The sequence below is a fragment of the Schistocerca serialis genome, chromosome 12 (genome assembly GCF_023864345.2).
Source record: "Schistocerca serialis cubense isolate TAMUIC-IGC-003099 chromosome 12, iqSchSeri2.2, whole genome shotgun sequence".
NCBI classification, from domain to species: domain Eukaryota; kingdom Metazoa; phylum Arthropoda; class Insecta; order Orthoptera; family Acrididae; genus Schistocerca; species Schistocerca serialis.
In genome coordinates this window covers 38,885,044-38,908,699 of record NC_064649.1, presented here as the reverse complement: position 1 = coordinate 38,908,699, position 23,656 = coordinate 38,885,044, and the positions used below count along the sequence as shown (strand labels likewise).

At 40.0% G+C, this 23,656-nt stretch overlaps 1 protein-coding gene across 2 annotated transcripts in view; it reads right to left on the bottom strand.

Annotated features, from left to right (window-relative positions):
• The window catches only part of LOC126428268 (cleavage and polyadenylation specificity factor subunit 6-like), an 81,239-nt gene that overhangs the window by 23,563 nt on the left and 34,020 nt on the right, over positions 1–23,656 (bottom strand). For both annotated transcript variants that reach the window (XM_050090183.1, XM_050090182.1), the window contains one exon: positions 10,758–11,314. In XM_050090183.1, coding sequence (XP_049946140.1) covers positions 10,758–11,314 — 557 coding nt within the window. The remainder of the gene's footprint in view (positions 1–10,757; positions 11,315–23,656) is intronic.

Genomic DNA, 23,656 nt, shown 5'->3' with positions numbered 1-23,656 from the left:
CGTCCAGCACGAACGCTGGTCCAACTGAGGCGCCAGGTGGAAATGGCATGGCAAGCCGTTCCACAGGACTACATCCAGCATCTCTACGATCGTCTCCATGGGAGAATAGCAGCCTGCATTGCTGCGAAAGGTGGATATACACTGTACTAGTGCCGACATTGTGCATGCTCTGTTGCCTGTGTCTATGTGGCTGTGGTTCTGTCAGTGTGATCATGTGATGTATCTGACCCCAGGAATGTGTCAATAAAGTTTCCCCTTCCTGGGACAATGAATTCACGGTGTTCTTATTTCAATTTCCAGGAGTGTATCATGAACTGAGGAACTACAGTTTTGTAAGTGGTGGGAGTGACAAGACATTTCTTGAAACTTTTCTGGTTGTTTTCTCTGAAAACTACCTACAACTGATTTTTCAGTACCCCTCTCATGGCTGAAATACACTGTCTAGTCACATTAATGTGACTACAGGCTATGTTCAACTTCACAGTGCAATAACCACTCACAGTCGGTAGGTGACAGGGCTAGTAGTGGTGGTTATATATAACAAGTCAGGAGGACATAGTTAACAGTGCAGTCATCGTTGTTATGCAGAAACAGAGCAATTTATCTGATGTCCAAAAAGACATCATCATTGAAAACATTTCCGAAACAGCAAAGTTTGTTAACTGTTCTGTGCCGCAACAGTTAAAAGTATACTGTGCACAGCAAAACAGTGCTATCCAAAATGGGTGTCGAGGCAACTGTGATGCACCATGGGCCACAGATGACATGGGTGAACGATGGCTGAGAACATGTGTGCTGACAAGTAGATGTGCAACTATTGAGCAACTGACCACCTTGATGACCTAAGGGGCTACCAACAATGTCTCCTCAATGACTGTTCAGCAAATAACTGAATATGGGCTTGGGCTTCCCCTGAAGGTTCCGGGTCCATACATCCATGCTGACGGCTAGCAGTCAGTGACAAAGCGTGGAATTTACGGTCTGAAAGCAAACACCCTGCAACAATCATCAGAAAGGTGCAGGTCAGAGGAGGGAGTGTCATGGTCTTGAGAATGTTTCGTGGCATCCCATGGGTAATCTTGTCATTATGAAATGCACAACAAATCAACACAAGCACACATCTATCCTTAGACATCATGTCCAACCCTCTATGCAGTTTGTTTTTCCTTAGCATGATGGCATCTACCAGCAGGACAATGCAATGAGTTGCACAGTTCACAGCGTACGTGTGTGGTTTGAAGAGCACCAGGATGAGTTTACCATAATCTTTGTGGAGCCATCTCGACCAGGGTGTGTGCACCATGGATTCTCAACCAAGAAACATAGTGCAGCTGGCTAAGTCACTGGAGTCGGCATGGCGCCACAGTCCTGTCAATACCTTCCAGAACCTCACAGACACTCTTCCTGCATATCTCACAATGGTTCACACCAGAAAAGGTGGTCATTCAAGCTTTTGACAGGTGGTCACATCAGTGTGACTGGATAGTGTATATTGGATCTAAAAGCAACAAACAGACCTGATCTGTGAGTTTGAACACACTGAAACTGGTATCACTGACGTTAATACAGCTGTAGCAACTGTGAATACTGAAGTACAAAGTGCAAACAGAACAAGTTGAAGGATTTATATTTTCAGTAACCAGGTAAAGAGGAAGCAATGTCATACCTCAATAAGTAACTCTGAAACTTTTAGCTCTGGAGAGCAGAATTACTGTATAATAGGTGGAAAACAAGGCATAGTGGTATAAGTATGGAGATCTGAATGAAACTCATTTGGCTGTCAAGAGAAACATGTGTAAAGCCTTCAAGGACAACTGTAGCAGAATATTATAGAAGGATCTCTCACAAAATCCAAATAAATTCTGGTCATATGTAAAAGTTGTTAGTGGTACCAAAGTTAATATTAAGTCACTCATGGACTAGACAGGAACTCAACCAGCAACACCAGAATTGCTGAACATTGTTTTCGAATGTCCCTTTACAAATGAAAATCAGGGTGGTACTGCCCCAATGTAATTCTCACATCACTGCAAAGATGTGCAAAACAGATTTTCAAGTCGATGGTCTCGAGAAACATCTGAAATTACTAAAATTGAACAAAGCTCCAGGTTCGATGGAATCCCTACAGATTCTGTACTGGATTTGCTGCTGAATTACCTGTCTTTTAACTATATTTGAATAAAAAATAATTAAAAAATAAAACATTAAAAAAAATTAAAAAACTGACTGGTAGGTTGAAGAAAGCACAGGTCACACCTGCCTACAGAAGCGATCCACAAAACTACCATCCAATATCCTTGACATCCAATTGTAGAGTCTTAAATCACATTCTGACTTTCAACTTGTCATCCATGACAAGTAGTACAGAGTCTGAAAACATCAATCACACGAACTCAACTTGTGCTTTACTGGTGCGGAATCAAGCCAGTCAGGTTACGGAAGTATTTCTCAACTTCTGAAATGCATTCGAGTCCATTCTCCATCTAAGCTTATTGTCAAAAATATCATTGTTTGGGGTAGGACAATTTGTGATACAACTGGGGATTTTTTGGTAGGGAGGATGCAGCATATTATCTTCGACTGAGAGACTTGACGGATGTACAAGTAACTTCGAGTGGGAGCCAAGTGAAATGTGTTTAGACCCTTGCTGTTTATGTTGTATATTAATGACATTGCAGAAAATAGTAATAGTAACCTCAAACATTTGAGGATGATGTGGTTATCTGTACAGGATGATGTGGTTATCTGTACAGAAGTATTGTCTGATGAAAGTTGCACAAATATTCAGTCAGATTGTTATAATATTTCGAAGTGGTGCAAAGACAGGCAACTTCTTTTAAATGTTCAAAACTGTGCACTTCATAAAATGGCAGAGATAGTATCTTATGACAACAGTATCAAAAAGAGACAGTTGGAATCTGTCAACTCTTACAAATACCTGTGTGTAACAATTTATAGGGATAGGTAAAGCAGGTGTCAGACTTCAATTTATTGGTAAAATATTATGGAAATTCAATCAATCTACAAAGAAGTTCCTTACAAATCAATGATGTGATACTAGAATAGTGCTCTGGTGTGTGAAACTCATACCAAACAGGACTAACACAAGATATTGAATGTCAACAGATAAGAGCAGTACAAATAGTCACAGGTTTGTTTGACCCGTGGAGACCGACAAAGATACCAAAGAAATTGAACTGACAGACTCTTCAAGATAGACAGAAAACTATTCCAAGAAAGCCTACTTACAAAGTTTCAAGAATAGGCTTTAAATTTTGACTCTACGAATATCCACAATGAGGCCTCTTTCAAACTATCTCACTCTCTCAAGTGCCGATAATACTGTCATAAACAAGGAAGTGGCATCTGCCCTTCACGATGATCACTCAACGTCTGATGCTGTTCACCTCCTTATATACCCTACCACGCCACGTAACACCACCAAACGCAAACTACACTAGTGCACTCTGGTAGCTGCTCTACTTAATACAGATAATTGCGACTCCATTTACATACCCAACAATGGTGCATGCATGTGAGAAGTTACACTGACATCTGATCAAGTCTTTTGGGTGCTTCACTTTCTCGGTAGGCAGTGTATATACCAGAGTAGAGCTCAGGAATGCGTGAAGCAAATTTTAGCCGAATGTGGTACATACATGACTCACTATCTTGAAAACTTATGTTGGAGAAGACACCTCCAACATCCTGACAATCCAAATGAGGAAGAGAAGGGAGCAACACATAAAGGCGACAAACATTTGATGTTGGATTCAGTGTTTTTGGGATCGTTAGCCTGACTGACGACGACTTTTTTGGAAACAATAGTTCCACTTTTTTACTTTGTTTTTATTTTATTTATATTTCATTTCAGGGTCGCAGCCCCATTCTCTAATGTGCAATTGTTCCAACCTAACAGCTTGGCCATGTACATGAATAAGTACTAGGGAACGGGGCTGTGACTCTGATACTAGCTGGGTGGGGCAAGCAGAGAGTGGCAGGGAGGGGGGTGGGGGGTGGGGGGGCAAAGGGTAGCTGTAGGCTTTATGTTTGCAAACCAAATACTGCATCGGCTACAGCCACATAAATAAAACTCTCCTTAGAAAATAGCCCATGTTTGAAAATATAATTGGATGAATAAAAAAATAACCCCACATGTGGTGGCAAGAAGAAAACACACACTAAAGTTATGAAAATATGCAAGCTTTTGGAGGCCAGTGGCTCCTCCTCTTTCCGAAGCGCTGAAGGGATGAAGGTAAAGGACTGGTAAGGATTAGAAACTGTTAAAGAAAAGTCGCCCAAAACCATGGGGCAGGGCAGACTTACCAGACGTAATGAGAAGGAAAGACACTGTGTCGGGGACTGCAGTTAAAGATAGAAGATAGGGGATTAAGCACAACAGAGATCACTGACAAAACATTGCGGAAGAGCTAATTACATAAGAAAGCTGAGTGTATTACATGTGGAAGAGAGGTGAGGTGAGGTGCAGGAAAAAATAAATAGAAAACTAAAGGGAGAGAAGAAAAGGAATAATTACTGAAAATAAATTATAAGATTCAAGAAATTAATTTAAATTTAGATCATGTTGGTGGCAACACGCTGCATCAGTTTCCTCTTGTGGAGTTCTGAGAAATTGGTGTTGGAGAGGAAAGGGGATCACGATGGCACATTCAGTGAAAAAGGCACCGAGGTCATGACTGTCATGCTGTAAAGCACGCTCTGCAACATGATATTGTGTGTTACCAGTATACATCCTCTAACTATGCCCACTCATCATCCAACAGCTTACCACCAACGTAGCCTATATTTACACTTATTTCTTTAGTCTCAGCATTTCATCTCAATAATTATTCCTTTCGTCATACCCTTTCAGTGTTCTATGTCTTATTTTCTAACTTTATCTCCCTCTCCTCCTCCCCCCCCCCCCCCCCCCACCAACTCACCATTCTTCAATCTATAATACACTTAGCTTTGTCAGTAATCTCTTTCTAACTTATTACCTTATCTTCTACCTGCATGATGCAGTCCTCAGTCAGTCAGTCTTTCCTTCTCATCCCATCTGGTAATACTCCCCTGGCCTGGGTTTTAGGCAACTTTTCCATAACTATCATCAATTCCTAAATCTTGCCAGTCCGTTTTCTTCATTCCTCTTTCCTCCTCTTCAACCACTCTTCTAGAAGAAGATGGCCACTAGCCCCAAAATCTTGCACATACCCATAACTACCGTATTTACTCGAATCTAAGCCGCACTTTTTTCCGGTTTTTGTAATCCAAAAAACCGCCTGCAGCTTAGAATCGAGTGCAACGGAAGCGGAAGTTCTGAAAAACGTTGGTAGGTGCCCCCACAACTAACTTCTGCCATCGAATATATGTAGTGCTACACAGGCATTCTTTGCAGGCACAAAGATAAATACTGGCGCCAAAACCTCTACGTCAGTAAATAAATTTTTAAAAAAAGGTGGAAGACAAGCTTTTTTTTCTCTGCCCCGAGTTTCAACCACTACATTTTCATACATTATCCAACGAAGCAAATACAAATTCCGTACTGTTCATCTTCGATTGCAGCAGAATTTCAATGTACTACGAAAATCCGACTGGCAAGACTGTTTGGGATGTTTGTCAATATGGCCAACTCTATGTTCTGAATTTTTTCCTACCTGTGAGGAGAGATGGTTGCTAATAGGAACCTGATGAAATATGAATCACATGCAGCATTCTCTTCACCACAAAAATAATACGAAAATAAATATTTTGCCATATATTCTTTCATGTTTGCTGCTATCTCATTTAAATCCTGTCTGCCTAATAAACTACGAAACTACAGTGAGACAACAGCAAATGCAGAAGAATATACATATCATGTCAGGTTTATATTCGTATTATTCTTATGCCTAATAGTGATACAGTCAGAAATGAAGCACGGCAACTGACTAGATTTTGAAATCCAAGATGACTAATTTCTGTGCAGAATTTGATGTACTAAAGAAGCGGCCGCAAAGATTTTCAAACGGAGAAAAATTTTCACCTAACTCTCGTTCAGAACATGTTCTATCATATGCAGTCTATTATTTGGTTCTTGTTGATCATTATCAAAGAAAGCAGCAGTGTAAGTAACAACAAATAGCAGTCTCTTGCCATTGTTTCGCTAATGAGATGATACCTCTCTCTCTCTCTCTCTCTCTCTCTCTCTCTCTCTCTCTCTCTCTCTCTCTCTTTTAATTGTAAGCGGCGGCAGCGCGCGCAAAAGCAAGCCATGCCGCGAGCGGTGACAGGTCATAAACACGCAGTATCAGAATGCGACAAACAATGCCTGACACAGTACAGTAATGCATTTTCAGCTTAGAGTGACGTAAACACCTATAACAAAGAAAACGGCACTTATCAGATCACAGCAAAATAACCAATCGTTTCAAACCAGACGAAGCACGTGAAAAAGGAAGCGTACCCGCATAAATATGGACGGAGCGCCTGACGCATAGCAATGGCTACCTGGTAAAGCTTAACTGCAAAGCTTACGACTCGAACCAAACTACTGTAGCTGTATCGTCACTCATTCGATCTAAATTGTGTCTCATATTACAATGGACCAACTTTGTTTCGATTTGGAGGTGCGGCCTAAAACTTTTCTCTTCCCTTGAATTTCGAATCTCAAATTTCACGTGCGGCTTAGATTCGGGAATTTTTTTCCCCTTTATTTCGAGTCTCATTTCTCAGGTGCGGCTTAGATTCAAGTGCAGCTTAGATCCGAGTAAAGACGGTATTTATGTGTTTTCTCCTGTTGCTGCTGCTGCTGCTGCTTGGTGAGTACATTATTCATCTACCCAATTATATTACGTCTCTCAAAATAAGACTGTCTTGGTCGCAAATTGTTTTACCTGTTTATTGGCAATGATACGTTTTGCTCTTGTGGGCATTTCAGATTACCCCAGGGGTGTAAAATAACATTATGAGGCATAGGCACATTAAAAAATTGAGGATGGGGGTAGAAAGAGGCAACGTTCCAGATTGTGTAGTTATCTCTACAACTAAACTATAACTGTGAACTTGTGTAAGAAGTAATTTATAGGACCTGAAATCAGGAATAAAATGCTGAAGTGTAACTATGATATCTACTGGAAAGAAAAACTATCGAAAACCAAGAAAAATACAGGGTGTACATATAGTCCAGGAACACTTTCAATTATTTATTGCACAAGAACCAAACATTGTACAGATATAATACATATGTCATTCAGAAAACCCCCGAAAGTGTACCGCCACAGCATAGTTTGGTAATTTGCTGATAGTCAGCGATAGTTATAAACATAGTGAGTGCAGGTGCCACGCTACAGAAGGGGACAGCTGTCTTATAAAATGGCCTCCCCAATCACCAGATCTCACTCCAAGTGACTTTTTTCTGTGGGGACACATTAAAGATCCGGTGTATGTACCACTATTAAGTGATATTGCAGAGCTCCAGGAGAGAACACGGGAAGCGACTGCCACAGTCGACAATGCCATGCTGGGATGGGTATGGTAAGAATTCGATTACCTTACTGACATCTGCCAGGTCACTCATGGTTTGCACAAACTTTTAGAGTTTCTCTTCAAAATGCAATATGTACGACATCTGTACAATGTTTAGTTCTTGTGCAATAAACAACTGAAAGTGTTCCCCAGACTTTATGTGCACCCTGTATTTAAAAGAACTTGTGTAACATGCAGCCAACCACGTTCTGGCACACACTGCATGTAGCTTTGCGTATAGAGGATGAAACGTAAATATAATGCATAAGAAGTCAGGAAAGGACAAGAAAAGAGATATAGAAATGAATAAGGTAGCATCGCATTCATGATAAAGAACTGCTCATGGGTTAGTATAGTGAGCATCATAATAAAACTGGTTTCGGCTAACCAACTGATCATGCAATTATGTGCTAACATTAATGGACAGATGCTGGCTCACCGCAGTACTTCTTAACCACGTTCACAACCTAGAACTTTGCCTCATACTACTTCCATTCCCCATTTTTAATGTAGCTATGCCTCATAACGTTATTTTACATCTCTAGATTAAACTAAAGGTGCCCCACAAGGGCAAAATACATCACTGCCAAAAATAGATAAAACAATTTGTAACCAAAACATATTCCAAAAAAATCATATCCAGTTGCTTTACCGAGTGCCCGGTATGGAATCTAAACAATAAAACATCTCCTTTGAAAGTAACAGATAATATCATGGAAAAATGTCCAGGTAACCTTCAACCCCATAGGGGTAAAGGCAGCAAAAGGAATGGGATACATTTAAGTAACCCATTAAGGTGGAGCATTTGGGGTAATTTTAACCAAATTATGTATACATAGGACTTGCCTTCTGGAACAATGCTATAGGCCAATGACATGCCTAGCCCTCCTCGTGTTAGGTTTGGTTAGGGTGGAGTGGGTGTAGGGGCACGAAGGGGTGCCACATAATTATGGTTTTGTAGTGCCTAAAAAATTCTAAAACTTAGTTCACACAAGAATTTCTACCTAAGAAAATGATACTGTGGGGGCGTAAGTCAACAACCAAATCACAATGTCAATGCCCTATAACTTCAATCAAAGTTTACCTTCTCTGAACTACCCAAGCATTCTGGGGAAATGCAGCAGCAGCAGCAGCAGCAGCAGCAGCAGAAATGCATCAAAAGTTCTCAGATTCTAACAACAGTTGTGTGATTTTGAATTATGATGGCATAACTTCACATTACAAAGAAAACCATTCAAAAGATGGATTGAAACACGCTATGCAAATCAAGATTATCAAACCTTTTACCTCTAATATAATTGTGCAATGTTAGGTAATCAGATTTTTGCTACTACAGTTTCACAGTTTTGAGCCTACAACAGGAACCACTAATGGAAAATACTGCCTACCAATAGGGACTGTAATGTTCCCAGAACACATAAGGAAAATGTACACTGAAAAGCCAAAGAAACTGGTACACCTGTAGCGCCCCCGCGAGCACACAGAAGTGCGTAACATGAAGTGTATGAACTCTACTAATGTCTGTAGTGGTGATGGAGGGAAATGAAACTATGAATCCTGCAGGGCTGTTCATAAATCCGTAAGAGTACAAGTGGGTGGAGATCTCTCCTGAGCAGCATCTTGCAAAGCATCCCAGATATGCTCAATAATGTTCATGTCTGGGGAGTTTGGTGGCCAGCGGAAGTTTTTGAACTCAGAAGAGTGTTCTTGGAGCCACTCTGTAGTAATTCTGGACATGTGGGGTGTTGCATTGTCCTGCTGGAATTACCCATGTCTGTCACAATGCATAATGGACATGAATGGATGCAGGTGATCAGACAGGATGCTTATGCCTGCGAGGCATAAAGCTTTGTGTTGTACAGTCATCAAGGGTGCACAAACTAGCCTTCAGCTCGGAAAGCCCATAACGATGACGTTTTGTTGAATGGTTTGCACTCCGACACTTGTTGACGTGCCACCTTTGAATTCTGCAGCAATTTGCCGAAGGGTTGCACTTCTGTCACGTTGAACGATTCCCTTGAGTCATCGTCGGTCCCTATCTTGCAGGATCTTTTTCCAGCTGCAGCGCTGTTGGAGATCTGATGTTTTACTACACTCCTGATACTCATAGTACACTCATGAAATGACTGTACAGGACAATCCCCACTTCATCGCTACATGGGAGATGCTGTGACCCATCGCTCATGTGCTGACTATACCACCACATTAAAACTAACTTAAACGTTGATAATCTGCCATTGTAGGTGCAGTAACCTATCTAACAACTGTGCAAGGCACTTGTTGCCTTATATAGGCATTGCCAACCGCAGCGCCTAATTCTGTCTGTTAACATATCTCTGTATTGCAATACATTTGCTTCACCAGTTTCTTTGGCACTTCAGCATAAATGAATCCAGAAAGAAACATTGTAAACATTATAGGATTGCATAATTAATAATAGAAATTTTAAGTGTGGCAATAATTCGTAATCTCAAATGCTTCTAAAAAATTTTTACTGTACATTCGGAACTAGCACTTATTGATTATAACGTCAAAACTAAAATATTTTATGAAGTAATTTCTTTTCATAAATTTTATACTTGAAATATAACATACTGTGTATTAAATTATACGAAATTTTTTTGAAAAGCAACTGAGATAATATTGACCTGTCCAAAATTAAAAAAATAATACTGATATTGACAACTACAGTTGAGGAAAAGTAATGCTAGAGGAGTATGTCCTGTTACAAGTGTATGTACACATAAGTCTCTTTGCTCTGAAACAGAAAAAGGGAAGAAGTGGCTTACGTATGTCAAAGTATACAGACCATTAGAGTACCTGAAATATCTACTTGCCAGGAGACAATAATAAAGTACATGAAGTACAGAGACAGTTGAGTGATGCAACACTGAAAATAAAAGGGCACATCAAGCTTTGTACATTAATTAAAGAAAACAATTGCTATCTATCACAATTATGTCTTATTACACATAATTTATTTGGAAAGTTATAAAAGCCTGGACAGATGGACCACCATTCAGGAAAGCAAGAACGACGAAGAGTAAATGGGATGGGGGTAGAGCAAAAAAATGACAGCAGCTACAGAAGACAGCAACACAAGTGGGTGAAATACAGCTTTAGAACAAAAAGTAATAGTCATTACATGACAAAAGAGTTCTAAATGCAGACCAAAAATTGTAACATACTGTTCAAAATATTTGGTTAGTAAAATATTAGTGTAACTAAGTTAATGAAGGCAATTCACTTACTCGGCGGAAGTATTGGCTTCTCCAGCAGAGGCAGTGGACCAGTGTTGGCCATCTGGGAACTCAGGAGAGGCTGTACACCCAGTCCCCCGAATGCCAGCCCGCGCATCATCAGCTCCTCTCGCTTGATCTCTTCAATAGCGGACACCACCGCTTTAGCCCTGTCCTCCCGTGTCGACACCTTCTTTTTCCCTCTCTTCTCTCTGCGCTCCACAGGCGGCCCATCCGCAGCAGACATGTGGCCACTCCTGCCGCCACCAGTAGATGCTCCACCAGCATCTACTCCCTCCTCGCCGCCAGGACCGAATGCCTTCGCAGGTGCCGAGGAGGAGACCCGCGTTGCAGCTTTGCGCGCGAACCCAAATGACAGGCCCGCTCCGCCGCCCTGCTTTGTCATTGAGAAGGCCAGGAGGCGCTTCTTCGCCTGAGCTTTGCCGAGTACGGTGGCACGCGACGTGGTCTTCCCACCTCCCGGTGCCAGCAATGGAGGGGGCGGATCCTTTGGCAGTGGGGGAAGGATCGGAAAGTCGTCATCCGTCGTGGCACGACTTGGAGAATACCTGTGGAAACAATACGAATGCTGATTGCACTTCTACAATAAGCTATCTGCAGATCTACTTCACCCAAACTAAAGCTCTGCTTCAATAGTTTTCTAAACTAAAGCTCTGCTTCAGTAGTTTTCTGCAGCAGAAAATAACACAAGAACAAACAGACATGTGGAAAAAAATTTCCACTGGTAAGAGTTTCTGACTTCGAAGACACAGTGATGAGGGCACTATTACTGCCACAATATCGGCAGTGTGCATTTTGAAATTAATCTGAATATGCAAAACAAGACACCTTTTCTTCATTGAATGTTTTTTGCTCCACAGCTTGTACACATTAGTTATAGGACACTTCTTTAAAGATCTGAGCTGCATTCAAATTATTTCCTAGCAAAACTGGTATTTGGGCAAAGAACCCATCATCAGTGGCATCCGATACAGTGGCAAAGAAACAACTGCATGCATACTGATATTCAGAATGTAACAATAGCAAAAATAAGGGTAGATAATAAGTAAGTAAACGTATATTTCTATCTCTCTGTCAATGACGTGTGTTAACTATAAATACTCTGTTGTGTGTAAGTCAATGTTCATCTAGAAAGCGTATAAGCATGTGTATATTTTTGCACTCTAGTTCAAGAAGGGATTTCTCACAAATATTAGCAAATTTTCTTTCTTTCTTGTGAATATGTTAATATGATATATCAAATTTGTCCTACCACAGCACACAGGTTGTTGTATACGTTCCTGCTCTCAGAACTTAAATGGTGACATTTCTTGCTCAGATTGGAAACAACTATCATAATGGAAACTTAACTCATAGATAGGTCAAAGAGAGATGTAATACAGACTTTCTGGCCTATCAGTAGCATTTTTACATTATATGACAGTTGTGTCTAATATGACCAAGAAATGTAACCATTTAAGATCCGACAGCAGCAACATACAGGACGATCTGTGTACTGTGAGGAAGGGCAAATTTCACACTTGATCAAATTAACATAGACATAGTTATAACTAGATTTTAAATATCTGCACAGTTATATGTTTTCTACATGAGCATGAATTTGAGCATTACGAAGAATTTATAATTAATACACCATCAATATACAGATACATAATGAGTTAACTTACACTCCTACTCTTATGTATACAATTGTTACATTACAAATATGATATGCATACAACTGTTTGTTGTCCTTTGTGTAAGATGCCAATGATGGGTTCTACACTCATATACCAGTTTGCCTATTAAACATTTCAAATGAAGCTCAGGGTGTTTCAAGATGTCCTTAAATAGATGTTTTCTCCCCATTTACATTTCCAAACAGTATCATCTCTCTCTCTCTCTCTCACACACACACACACACACACACACACACACACACACACACACACACACACACAAAATTAATAAAGAAGAGAACTTTGCTTAGTTTCAATAACATTCCACTGATATCTTAACGTTTACCAATGGGGAAAATACTGTGAATTTATGATTAAATTATACTGTGCTGAAAAAAAGGTTCCTGTTAGGGAATAATCTCAACTTAGTACACAATATGCCAATAATATGCCATTTCTTACGGAATTATTCATTACATGATTTATTTACACTCATTTTCCTCCCTGACTATTTAATACAGCGTATTTGGAAGTTTGCTCTTTTAAGTTACTCCACTCATAGCTGCACTAGGAGTAAACAGTACAGCATAATCGTCAAAATGAAAGAGCTTCAGATATGTTCCATTAACACTGATTTCTTTATTGTTTTCCCAATTTAACGAGCCGAAAACTCCTTATAGAACTACTGAAAATTCGATTCGGCACTATACTAATGAAGTGTAACAGTAGCTGTACCACTGGCATGTGTGTTTTTCCATATACTAATATATGTGTATCAATACCACATTTCTGTAGTGTTATCAGTATAAACTTTGTCTGAATCACAGTCAAAAGGTTTTTCAAAACTATGAATTCTCGACAGTACTAATTCATACTCATTACCTCACTTTCTAAATTTGTTCACAACTGGAAAATGGCCTGTTGTCTTTTATACAGTTCTCGTTCCTTTGCTTGATAAAGATCAACAGTTATTCTATGAAATTTAATATCTTTTACATTTCAACTGCCTCTTTCCTTGTGAAATATAAAAGCAGCAGCATTCTTACAGATGTGTGACAGTATTTTCTTCTGTCAACATTCTGCAAATAATTTTACAACTACTGTTTGTACTGCTTTTCCTCCAGCTTTAACCATTTCTACTGGATCTTCACCACCACCCCCACCACCACCACCACCACCAAGGTGCGTTTCCTGTATTCAAACCTTGAATGGCTTCAGACGCATCATTTTGTATTACTTCTGGAATGTCATTAATTACATAAGTTGTTGATTAATCTTTCAACTATACAAACATTTAAGGAGATCTTTGAATGCTCAGACAATTTTCTTTCTATCAGTTACTGTCTCAACTGCCACAGAATCTAATAAAATGTGGTGTCTACCCAATGCAGGTGTTCTATTTTATCTGTACTTACACTGCTTGCAATTTTCTTCAATCAAATTTTCATTTTATTTTCTGACATCCTCCTCAAAATGTTTGTGACTGGTTTTAATTCAGCATACTTTATCACGTTCTATCACTTGCTTAAAGTCTGATACTCTCTTTAATAACTGTCTTGTTCGATTTCAGATTTCTTTTCTTCTGTATTACTTGTACTTTCATCATATGTTGCTAACACCCCCTTTCATCTATATCAGTGTTATGTGGACTTTCTAAGATGCTTAATTTGATCTGGTATGACTTCTCATTACTAAAACTCTTGTGGTCAACATTTCTGTTTTACTGCCTGGTTACTTTCTTTCTATTTCTGTCTCCAACTAGTCACTAACCAGCTGAAATTGTAAAGCAGTTTATGATTATCGTATCCAATATCTTTATTATTCTGTAAAACTTATCATTTCCAATTGCAGGTCTTGGCAAGCCCACACTGAAACTGTTTTCTTCTTGGACAATGTAGTAAGGCCAAACAGGTTTTTCTTCTTGGCAAACTTTTAACATATTGTGACAAATTATGCTAACATCTAACCTCTAATTTTTGTTGTCACTTACAATGTTCATAAATTTCGACAACATAGTCTATAGAGAACAGGGACCTGATGCTATATTTTAGTTAGAATTAACAGTCAGGATTGCAATAATATTTATTTATTTACGAGTTTCGGCTTATGTAGAAGCCACCTTCAGAATTTTTGGTCCTCTATGGCTGGTGCTGGTGGCTCCTCGGTTATCCCGTAATACTGTGATTGTACACCACTATTGTGGTATCATGAGACAACTGAGAGCCCCCAGCACCAGCCATAGGGGGCCTAAAATTCTGAAGATTGCTATTACATAAGCAGAAATTGGTAAACAAATAAATACTATTGCGATCTTGACTGTTCATTCTGATTTACATACAGAGTTTCCCACTAAAGAATTAGTCATCTACTGTCCTTTAAAAAAATCATTTGTTTTCCTCCCATAGTGGAATTTGTGGACATTTACTTTTTCTGTGACTCTTAAGAGGTCTCTTACCTCATCATCTAAATGTGAGGATGGTTGGTAGATTTTGCTAGTTTTTAAAACAAAACCCACTACTTTGATAGATTTCCATTTCATGTTATTTAACTCTTCTTCCACCACAACCGTCTTAGAACTTTATTCCATCGGGTGATCATGAACTCTCACTCAGAATGTGTCCAGGTATGTAAACCTTTTATTTGACAAAATTATGAATCATCGCACTCTATGTTATATCTCTATATAGCTGTGTTTAATGATGGAAGAATATAATCCCTGAATGAATATTTTACACACACGCACACACACACACACACACGCACGCACGCACGCACACACACACACACACACCTCCTCCCCCCTTTCCCCCAACCACCCCAAAGCAGAATTTGTGTTTTGAAACTTCCACCAATTAAAAATGTGTGCACCCAAGTACTTGAACCTTTAGCACACTATGCTCTACCGCCTGAGCTGCCAGGTATACTTTGTCTCCTGCCCTCACAGCTTCATTTCTGCCCATGAAAAGTAACATTCAGGGTTGAAGTCCTCATCCAGTACACTGTTTTAATCTGACAGGAACTGACTCCACTTCTATACAATAATTGAATGCAGCATGTGCACTACCCTAAATGCTTCAAGAACTTTAAAGTGTTACTCCCCAAAGGCCCCTTTTTAATCTTTCTGAAATAAAGGGGGAGAAACAACAGAGCTATGCTAGCGTGGGGTCCAGTTGCACTAAGACTACTCACTTATCTTGAAACATGTCAAACAAAACAAATGAAAGCTTTCCAAAAATGTGCAGCCCATGTGTAATCTTTGCACCATTTCAAAATCTGATCAAGATCTGACTGAGTATGTACGCAGCTTCTTTCAGACAGTACTTCATTACAGATAACCATATCATGGGCAAAAAGTTGAGGTTAGTATTAATATTGTCTGCAAGGTGAGCAATATACAGCATGAACAGCAAGAGTACCAACACAGTTCCCTGGCTACACCTGAAGTTACTTCTACATCTGACGATAACTCTCCATTCGAAATAACATGCTGTGTCCTCCCTACTAAAAAGTCCACAATCCAGTTACAATTTTCACTTGATACCCCATATGTACATACTTATGACAATAAGCATAGGTGCAGTACTGAGTCAAATGTTTTTCAGAAATCAAGAAATACTGCACCTACCTGACTGCCTTGATTCACGGCTTTCAGAATGTCATGTGAGAAAAGTGCAAGTTGGGTTTCACACGATCAATGTTATTGACTCAGTATGTTTGAGCTCAGAATATGTTTCAAGATTCTACAACAAATCTGTGTCAAGGATACTGGATGGTAGTATTGTGGATCATTTCTTCTACCATTCTTGTGGACGAGCGTGACGTGCACTTTTTTTGTGCAAGAACAGTCTTTTATTCACGGGATCTATGATAAATTATTGCTGGAACAGGGGCTAACTTGGCCACAAATTCAGTATAGAATCAAGTGATTCCAATGGGCCCCGGAGCTTTGTTCAGTTTTAATTTCAGCTGTTTCTAAACACCACTGACACTAATAGTGAATGACTGTTTTCTAGATACTTCTTAAATGGTTAGTCACGTCATTTTATGCCCGTAATGCTTCTCTCTCTCTCTTGAATTTCAGCATTCTTTTATAAACACAGGAATTCAATTAAAATAATTCGAATTCCTGCTAATATGCTCATTTGAGTCATGTGATGCCCGTGATGTCACCCGTTAGCTTGCTGCTCCTACTGTAAGAAAGCTCATTAACAGTGAGTCTTGCTTTGGAATGTACATTTCGGAAAATGGTTACAAATGGTCTGTAGTTGCACACTGTACAAATACACCCATAAAAACTCCTGGAAATCGGTTTTTGGGTGCTCCAAAGAATGAGAAGATGCATAAAATGTGGTTGCACTATACAGACCACCATGTTGATGCACAAGTTCCCTAATTTGATTGAAAATGTCTTGCACTTTGAAGTTAACATTAATTTACCTATGATATATGCTCTTCCACTGTTACAAGGAAAGACAGCGTCATTCAATGAAATTACTCTTAGTGAAAATTGTCGTTTTATGTAGATTATTTGTATCTCGGTTGTTAGAATGGTAGGCTGTTGAATTATGTAACATGATATCCATGGACTGCTGGTTCGAATCCTGCCTGAACGAATATTTTAACCTATTGGTAAAAACAACTCAATAGTTCCCTAATATGAAGACCAAATCACGTTTTCCTTGATGTTTACATGCACTTACACTTGCAAAACTGTTCACACACATCACGTTCAAAAAGATATTTTCTAGTTAATGTGACCAAACACTTATTATTTTATTAGAAACAATGTTTACCTTCATACTGGCCTGTTTGTATCATTATTGTTTGAACTTCTGAAGTTTCATTTTCTTACCTACAGATGAAGTAAATCTGCTTCAGACACAGACATTAGTTTTCACTCACAAACATCACAGCCCTTATGTTTATTACACTTGCATGTTGTACATGCTTTCTCTCTCTCTGTATACAAAACCTTATCATCGTACATCTCATTGCACTGTGTGTGTATGGTGATATCTTCAAAACTTCCAACGCTTCTGAAAAAGTGAACTGTCTGTACGCAAAGTAAATGCATTAACCTCAGTAGTCCATTGCTCAGACTAGATTCATCTGAAGCTATATATAATACATCCCATCACATTTCGAAAGGTTCCATTCTCTTATTGTCTGAACTGTCTATTGTCCACATTTCACTTCCATACAAGGCTACACTTTATAAAAATACCTTCAGAAATTACAGTCTAACATTTAGACATATTCACTGTTACGAAATTTTTCTGTTTTGGAAACACTTTTCTTGGTATTGTCAAAATACATTTTATAGCTAAGTGACAGTCAAACAATTCCAAGCGTAAATTGTGTGGCTACACCGACAATGTGGACAAAGTTTAAGACAACACACAGAAAAGGCAGTGGGTGTACAAAGCAATATGAACCGATCCAAAACTGGTTTCTCCCTACGAGAAAAGGTTTACTGAGCAAATTTATTGTGGATTTGACATAGAATGCTACAGTGTCATCTGTTACGTATCAGAGATTCCAAAACTGACACTACCAGGCAAATTATTAAGCCTATTTGAGACCAGCCCAGAGCTGCCAACCACAGCAGGTCCTGGAGCCAACGTCTTCAGGTAGTTTCATGGCGCTGTCACCACAGGCTGCTATTTACGTACACTTGGCAGTTCCCGTGTGTGTCGTGGCAGTCTATGTTCAGCATATTAGTCACGATCTGTGAGGCTACTACAGAGTAAGTGTGTCACAATGAGTTACCAGACAAGGACTGTTAGTGCATTGGACTGAGGTCTTCATCTACTGCAGCAGTCATCCTCAATAACTTTGCAGCCCATATGCAGGCTAGCTTCTACACCTCAAAGTTAAATTTTTACCAGCAAAGGTACCAACTAAGGACTGGGGCACAGTTGTTTCTTGTTTAGGAAGACATATAACAAACACTGTCACACAAAAGAGATGGCATGTCACCCCCCTCCCCCAAATCATTAACTGTCCTCACACGAGTAAACTAGTTGCTCTCCTCCAAATTGTGGTTTAACAACATCCACAAGCTGACACCACACACCTGTGACTCATCTCGACAGATGAGGTATTTCTATGCCACAGGCCGTGGGGCTTGACAGTATTTTGTACAGCCTCTGTTAACCAGCAGCAGATTCAATCTGGACCAATAATCTACTTTCACCAACTGGAACATTTTACAGCAAGCATCCCGCCCCTATCCTACCGATTTCTCACGATATCCCGATTCTCGAGAGTGAGGTCACTGTGTGTGGAGTGACAGCACACTGTGCTACGTATTTGGACAGTTTCTTGAGCACTGCATCAATAAATCTGTATCTTCAGATTCGTAAGAGCACAGTGGGAGAGGAGTATGCCGTAGGATTGCACAGAATATTTCACCAATTGCCCAATTTTGGGCTCACTTTATGATTCCTCTTCTAACCACAAGTATCGCATATCTCATTGCATAACAATCAAAATCTATGTACAATTTTATGATAAATAAGGAAGTTCTACTGAGGACATCAATTAAATATTTTTAAACCTCTTGCAATTACGAAGCATTATGGTTAAGAGAATTTAACAGAAAATGCAGATGCTAGTGAGATACAGAAAACAATGAGAAATTTAATGTTCACTAAAGATCAAATGGCTGTGTTTTTTATTTGTTTACAGTTAGTGTGGGGTATATACCAAACGTCTGTGGACCTGGCCATTACTGACTGACTGACTTAGTAATATACGCGCAGTTCCACAAAAATGGTCATATCACAATGAGAGGAAGTATCCCCACCACGTTTGCAGCAGCAGCACCTAGATTTGTGTCAAGATGCTCCAAATAATTACATGTGCATAGTATAGTATAACAGATCACGCTCTGGAAACAGAAGTATTAATGAAAATGAAAAAGCTTAGTGTACTTACTTAAAAAGAAAAAGCTTCGTATAAAACTATGGTGCATATAGGTTGGAGAAGAGGGAATGTTCAGGAATACCCGTTTGCATTACGGCATCATTTCAAATAAATAAGTGTCGCCTTTACCAGTGGCAGGTGGAAACCTCTTTATAAGGCACAGTGATGCCACTGATGGTAGTGAATTTTGGTTTTCTTTATGTTTGCACATCATGTTGAATTACGAAGTAAAGTTTCAAGTCAATTGATGGAATAGTTTTGCAAATATGTACATTAGTAACTGTGTATTTGACATAAGCTTACGTCAAACATACACTATGTGATCAAAAGTATCCGAGCACCCCCAAAAACACATGTTTTTCATATTAGGTGCATTGTGCTGCCACCTACAGTCAGGTACTCCATATCAGTGGCCTCGGTAGTCATTAGAGATCGTGACAGAGCAGAATGGGGCGCTCCGTGGAACTCACGGACTTCAAACGTGGTCAGGTGATCCGATGTCACTTGTGTCATATGTCTGTACACAAGATTTCCACACTCCTAATCTTCCCTAGGTCCACTGTCTCCAATGTGATAGTGAAGTGGAAACACGAAGGGACATACACAGCACAAAAGCGTACAGGCCAACCTCGTCTGTTGACTGACAGAGACCGCTGACAGTTGAAGAGCGACGTAACGTGTAATAGGCAGACATCTATCCACACCATCACACAGGAATTCCAAACTTCATCAGGATCCACTAGAAGTACTGTAATAGTTAGGCAGAAGGTGAGAAAACTTTGATTTCACTGTCAAGCGGCTGCACATAAGCCACACATCATCCCGGTAAATGCCAAATAACGCCTTTTTTGGTGTAAGGAGCATAAACATTGGATGATTGTACAGTGTAAAAGCGTTGTGTGGAGTGACAAATCCTGGTACACAATGTGGCGATCCGATGACAGGGTGAGGGTATGGCGAATGCCCGGTGAACATCATCTGCCAGCGTGTGTAGTGCCAACAGTAAAAATTCGGAGGCGGTGGTGTTACGGTGAGGTCGTGTTTTTCATTGAGGGGGCTTGCACCCCTTGTTTTGCGTGGCACTATCACGGCACAAGGCCTACGTTGATGTTTTAAGCACCTTCTTGGTTCCCACTGTTGAAGAGCAATTTGGGCATGGTGACTGCATCTTTCAACACGATCGAGCACCTGTTCGTAATGCACGGCCTGTGGCAGAGTGGTTAAACGACAATAACTTCCCTGTTATGGACTGGAGCGCACAGAGTCCTGACCTGAATCCTATAGAACTCCTTTGGGATGTTTTGGAATGGCGACTTCATGCCAGTCTCACTGACCGACATTGATACCTCTCCTCAGTGCAGCACTCCATTAAGAATGGGCTGCCATTTGCCAAGAAACCTTCCAGCACCTGATTGAATGTATGCTTGCGAGAGTGGAAGCTGTCATCAAGGCTCAAGGTGGGGCAACACCATACTGAATTCCAGCATTACCGATGGAGGGTGCTACGAACTTTTAAGTCATTTTCAGCTAGGGGTCCTGATACTTTTGATCACATAGCAGGGTGTATACGTGAAAAAAAAAAAAAAATTCCCAGATTTCCCGGTTAAAAATACACTTTTTCCTGGGTCATAATACACTTTTTCTGTGTTAAGTGACAGTATACTCTTCCTCGGCACTGTGAATTCATCAATCCTTTGAATGTTTATGGTTTTATGTTTTATATACCGGAGTAGAATTTCCCCGCACTTTAGAAAACGAAACTCGAGTGGGGGAGGGGGGGGTTTAGACACGTTTTTAAGACCTTTGATGGGCAGCAAGACGTACGCTGCATGTTTTCGTATAACGAAGGTATAAATTTGAATTCCACCAAACACCGCATGTCACTATCCGAAGCATTGAAATCGAGATTGTGATGCACTTTTATAAGCCAGTCATAGCTCATGTCACGTGATCTCACCAGCTGATGACAGCATAGGCCATGTGATGTAGTCAGCCAATAGCAAGATCACTCTTAAGTAGCGCGAACACACAAATAAGAAAAGTTAATTGTTTAAATTAATATACGTAGCATTCACATATAATATTGGTCTCGAAGATTAACAAGCTGGAAGAGAAAAAGCTTCCACATATAATGTTGATCTTTTTTGCGCGTGTTACACTTTAAGATAAATCACACAAATATGCCAGTAAAATTTTTAATAACAACATAAATGTCTGATCTGGGCTCGAAATTCTTCTAAATGGTCGTCCTCAAAAAGTTGATTTTTTAATTAGAGTCAAATGCTTTGTGATTTAAGAAATTCATCGTACATTCTCGCACATAGTTCATCTTGCGTAAAAGGAAATCTGCTTTGAATGTAACGCTTTTCAAACCACGATTCGCAATATTTTTCTGCGACCTTTTAGAAATAGGTTTGTTTCAGTAGTTACAAGAGAGCGCCAGATAACAGGGGTCACCGCACTTGCGCACCTACGATGACGCAGGAAGCCCATATGTTCGTACGTGTAAAACATTAAAAGATCTTACATATGTCATAAAAGAAACAAGACATCAGACGATACTTCAAGAGCGTCGGAATTTCGTGAACCATATTAAAGCGCATAATTTGGCTTAAAATGCGCATCTGTATGTAAATTTCCTTGGAGTATCAGTACCGTATTATCTCATGTTTGGTTCTTTATTATGGCATAATGCCATACGTGCACTTGAAATACAGCGAATAGTTCAAACTAGCCAATAGTGTGAAATTAAACACTTCGTTTCAAATAAATTGACTGCCTCGGCAGAAAAGGTTAATAAAAACCAAAATCTCTTTTGTTCTGTAAGGCGATTAATGGTTGACTGACAGAAATGTGGAAATAAAATCTGAAACTAACAACATATTTTAGCCTTCTGTAATTATGTGTATGTATTTTAATCAATTTGATAGTTCCCGCCACAAAAATCCGTTTTGTCATCATTTAACGAGCAATAAACAAAAAGTAAACAACAAAATCACTGAAACTCCCTAGCAGATTAAACCTCTGTGCCAGACCGAGACTCGAACTCTGGGAAAAAAAATAAAATCACTGAACGTAAACACAGGTCACGTGGAGATGACCCACCTCCCCACCACAACTCAGACTGCTTTGTGCATCAGCCCCAGATTTACTGTATTTCCGAACCGGGGCAATATTAAGTAGTGGCGCCCAGCCACACTTCTGTAACCAGAGGCAGGAGAATGTACTACTCATACCCGATTCAACTGCACACGCCCAGAGCCCGCCCGCAACTGCTCAAATGAATCTAATTTAAACAGTTGTCACGTCAGGCTCATTGGAGGCAATTTATTATAAAGCATTGCATACTTTTCCTAAAACCTTTGACACACTTTGCTTCTGGCAGATGCTCTTGTATGAGCACTGTTTTGTTGTTGTATACGGCGCATTTCCTTTGCAACTTAAGTTTTATTTTCTTCTTCCCCCCCCCCCCCCCCCTCTCGTTCATGCTTTGTTGCTGCAGTATTATTCAGCAGTACCAGGATACAGTAATATCCTTTGTTAGAGTATTGGTTCTTACCAGTCAAAATCACAAAAAATTAACTGAAAACTAAAACAATGAAAAATTCCTGGAATTCTAAATGATTCCCGAGTCTTTCCCGGTTTTCTCCCGGATGAAAAAATTCCCAGGTCGTATACACCATGCATAGTGTATAATTATTGATATGTCATATGTGCAATTTCTTCAAGATGCGGCACACCATGTGTCACCAAATGTATCAGACATTTTTATTACTCCCAGACAGGAAAAGTTTTATTTATGTAGCTTTTCAAATTACATATTATCATTTTTACCGGGTTTGAGCACCGGAACGATGGTGCTCTCCTGCCACTGCGATGGAAAGACGCTATCGCACCAGATTCGGTTGAATATAACGAGAAGATGTCGCTTGTAGTCAGATGAGAGATGTTTAATCATCTGGCTGTGGACGCAATCAGGCCCAGGAGCTGTGTCGGGGCAATGTGCAAGGGCACTGATGAGCTCCCACTCTGTAAATGGGGCGTTATAGGATTCACTGCAGCGTGTAGTGAATGAGAGGACGTTCCGTTCCAGCCGTTGTTTGAGTGTGCGAAAGGCTGGGGGGTAATTCTCCGACGCAGAAGCTCGAGCGAAGTGCTCGGCAATCGCTTTTGCCTTGATACATAACTCGCCATTTATGGTAACACCGGGGACAGCTGTTGGGGCCTGGTACCCAGAAAGACATTTGATCTTTGGCCAGACTTGGGAAGGTGCCGTGTGACACACAATGGTGGAGATGTATCTCT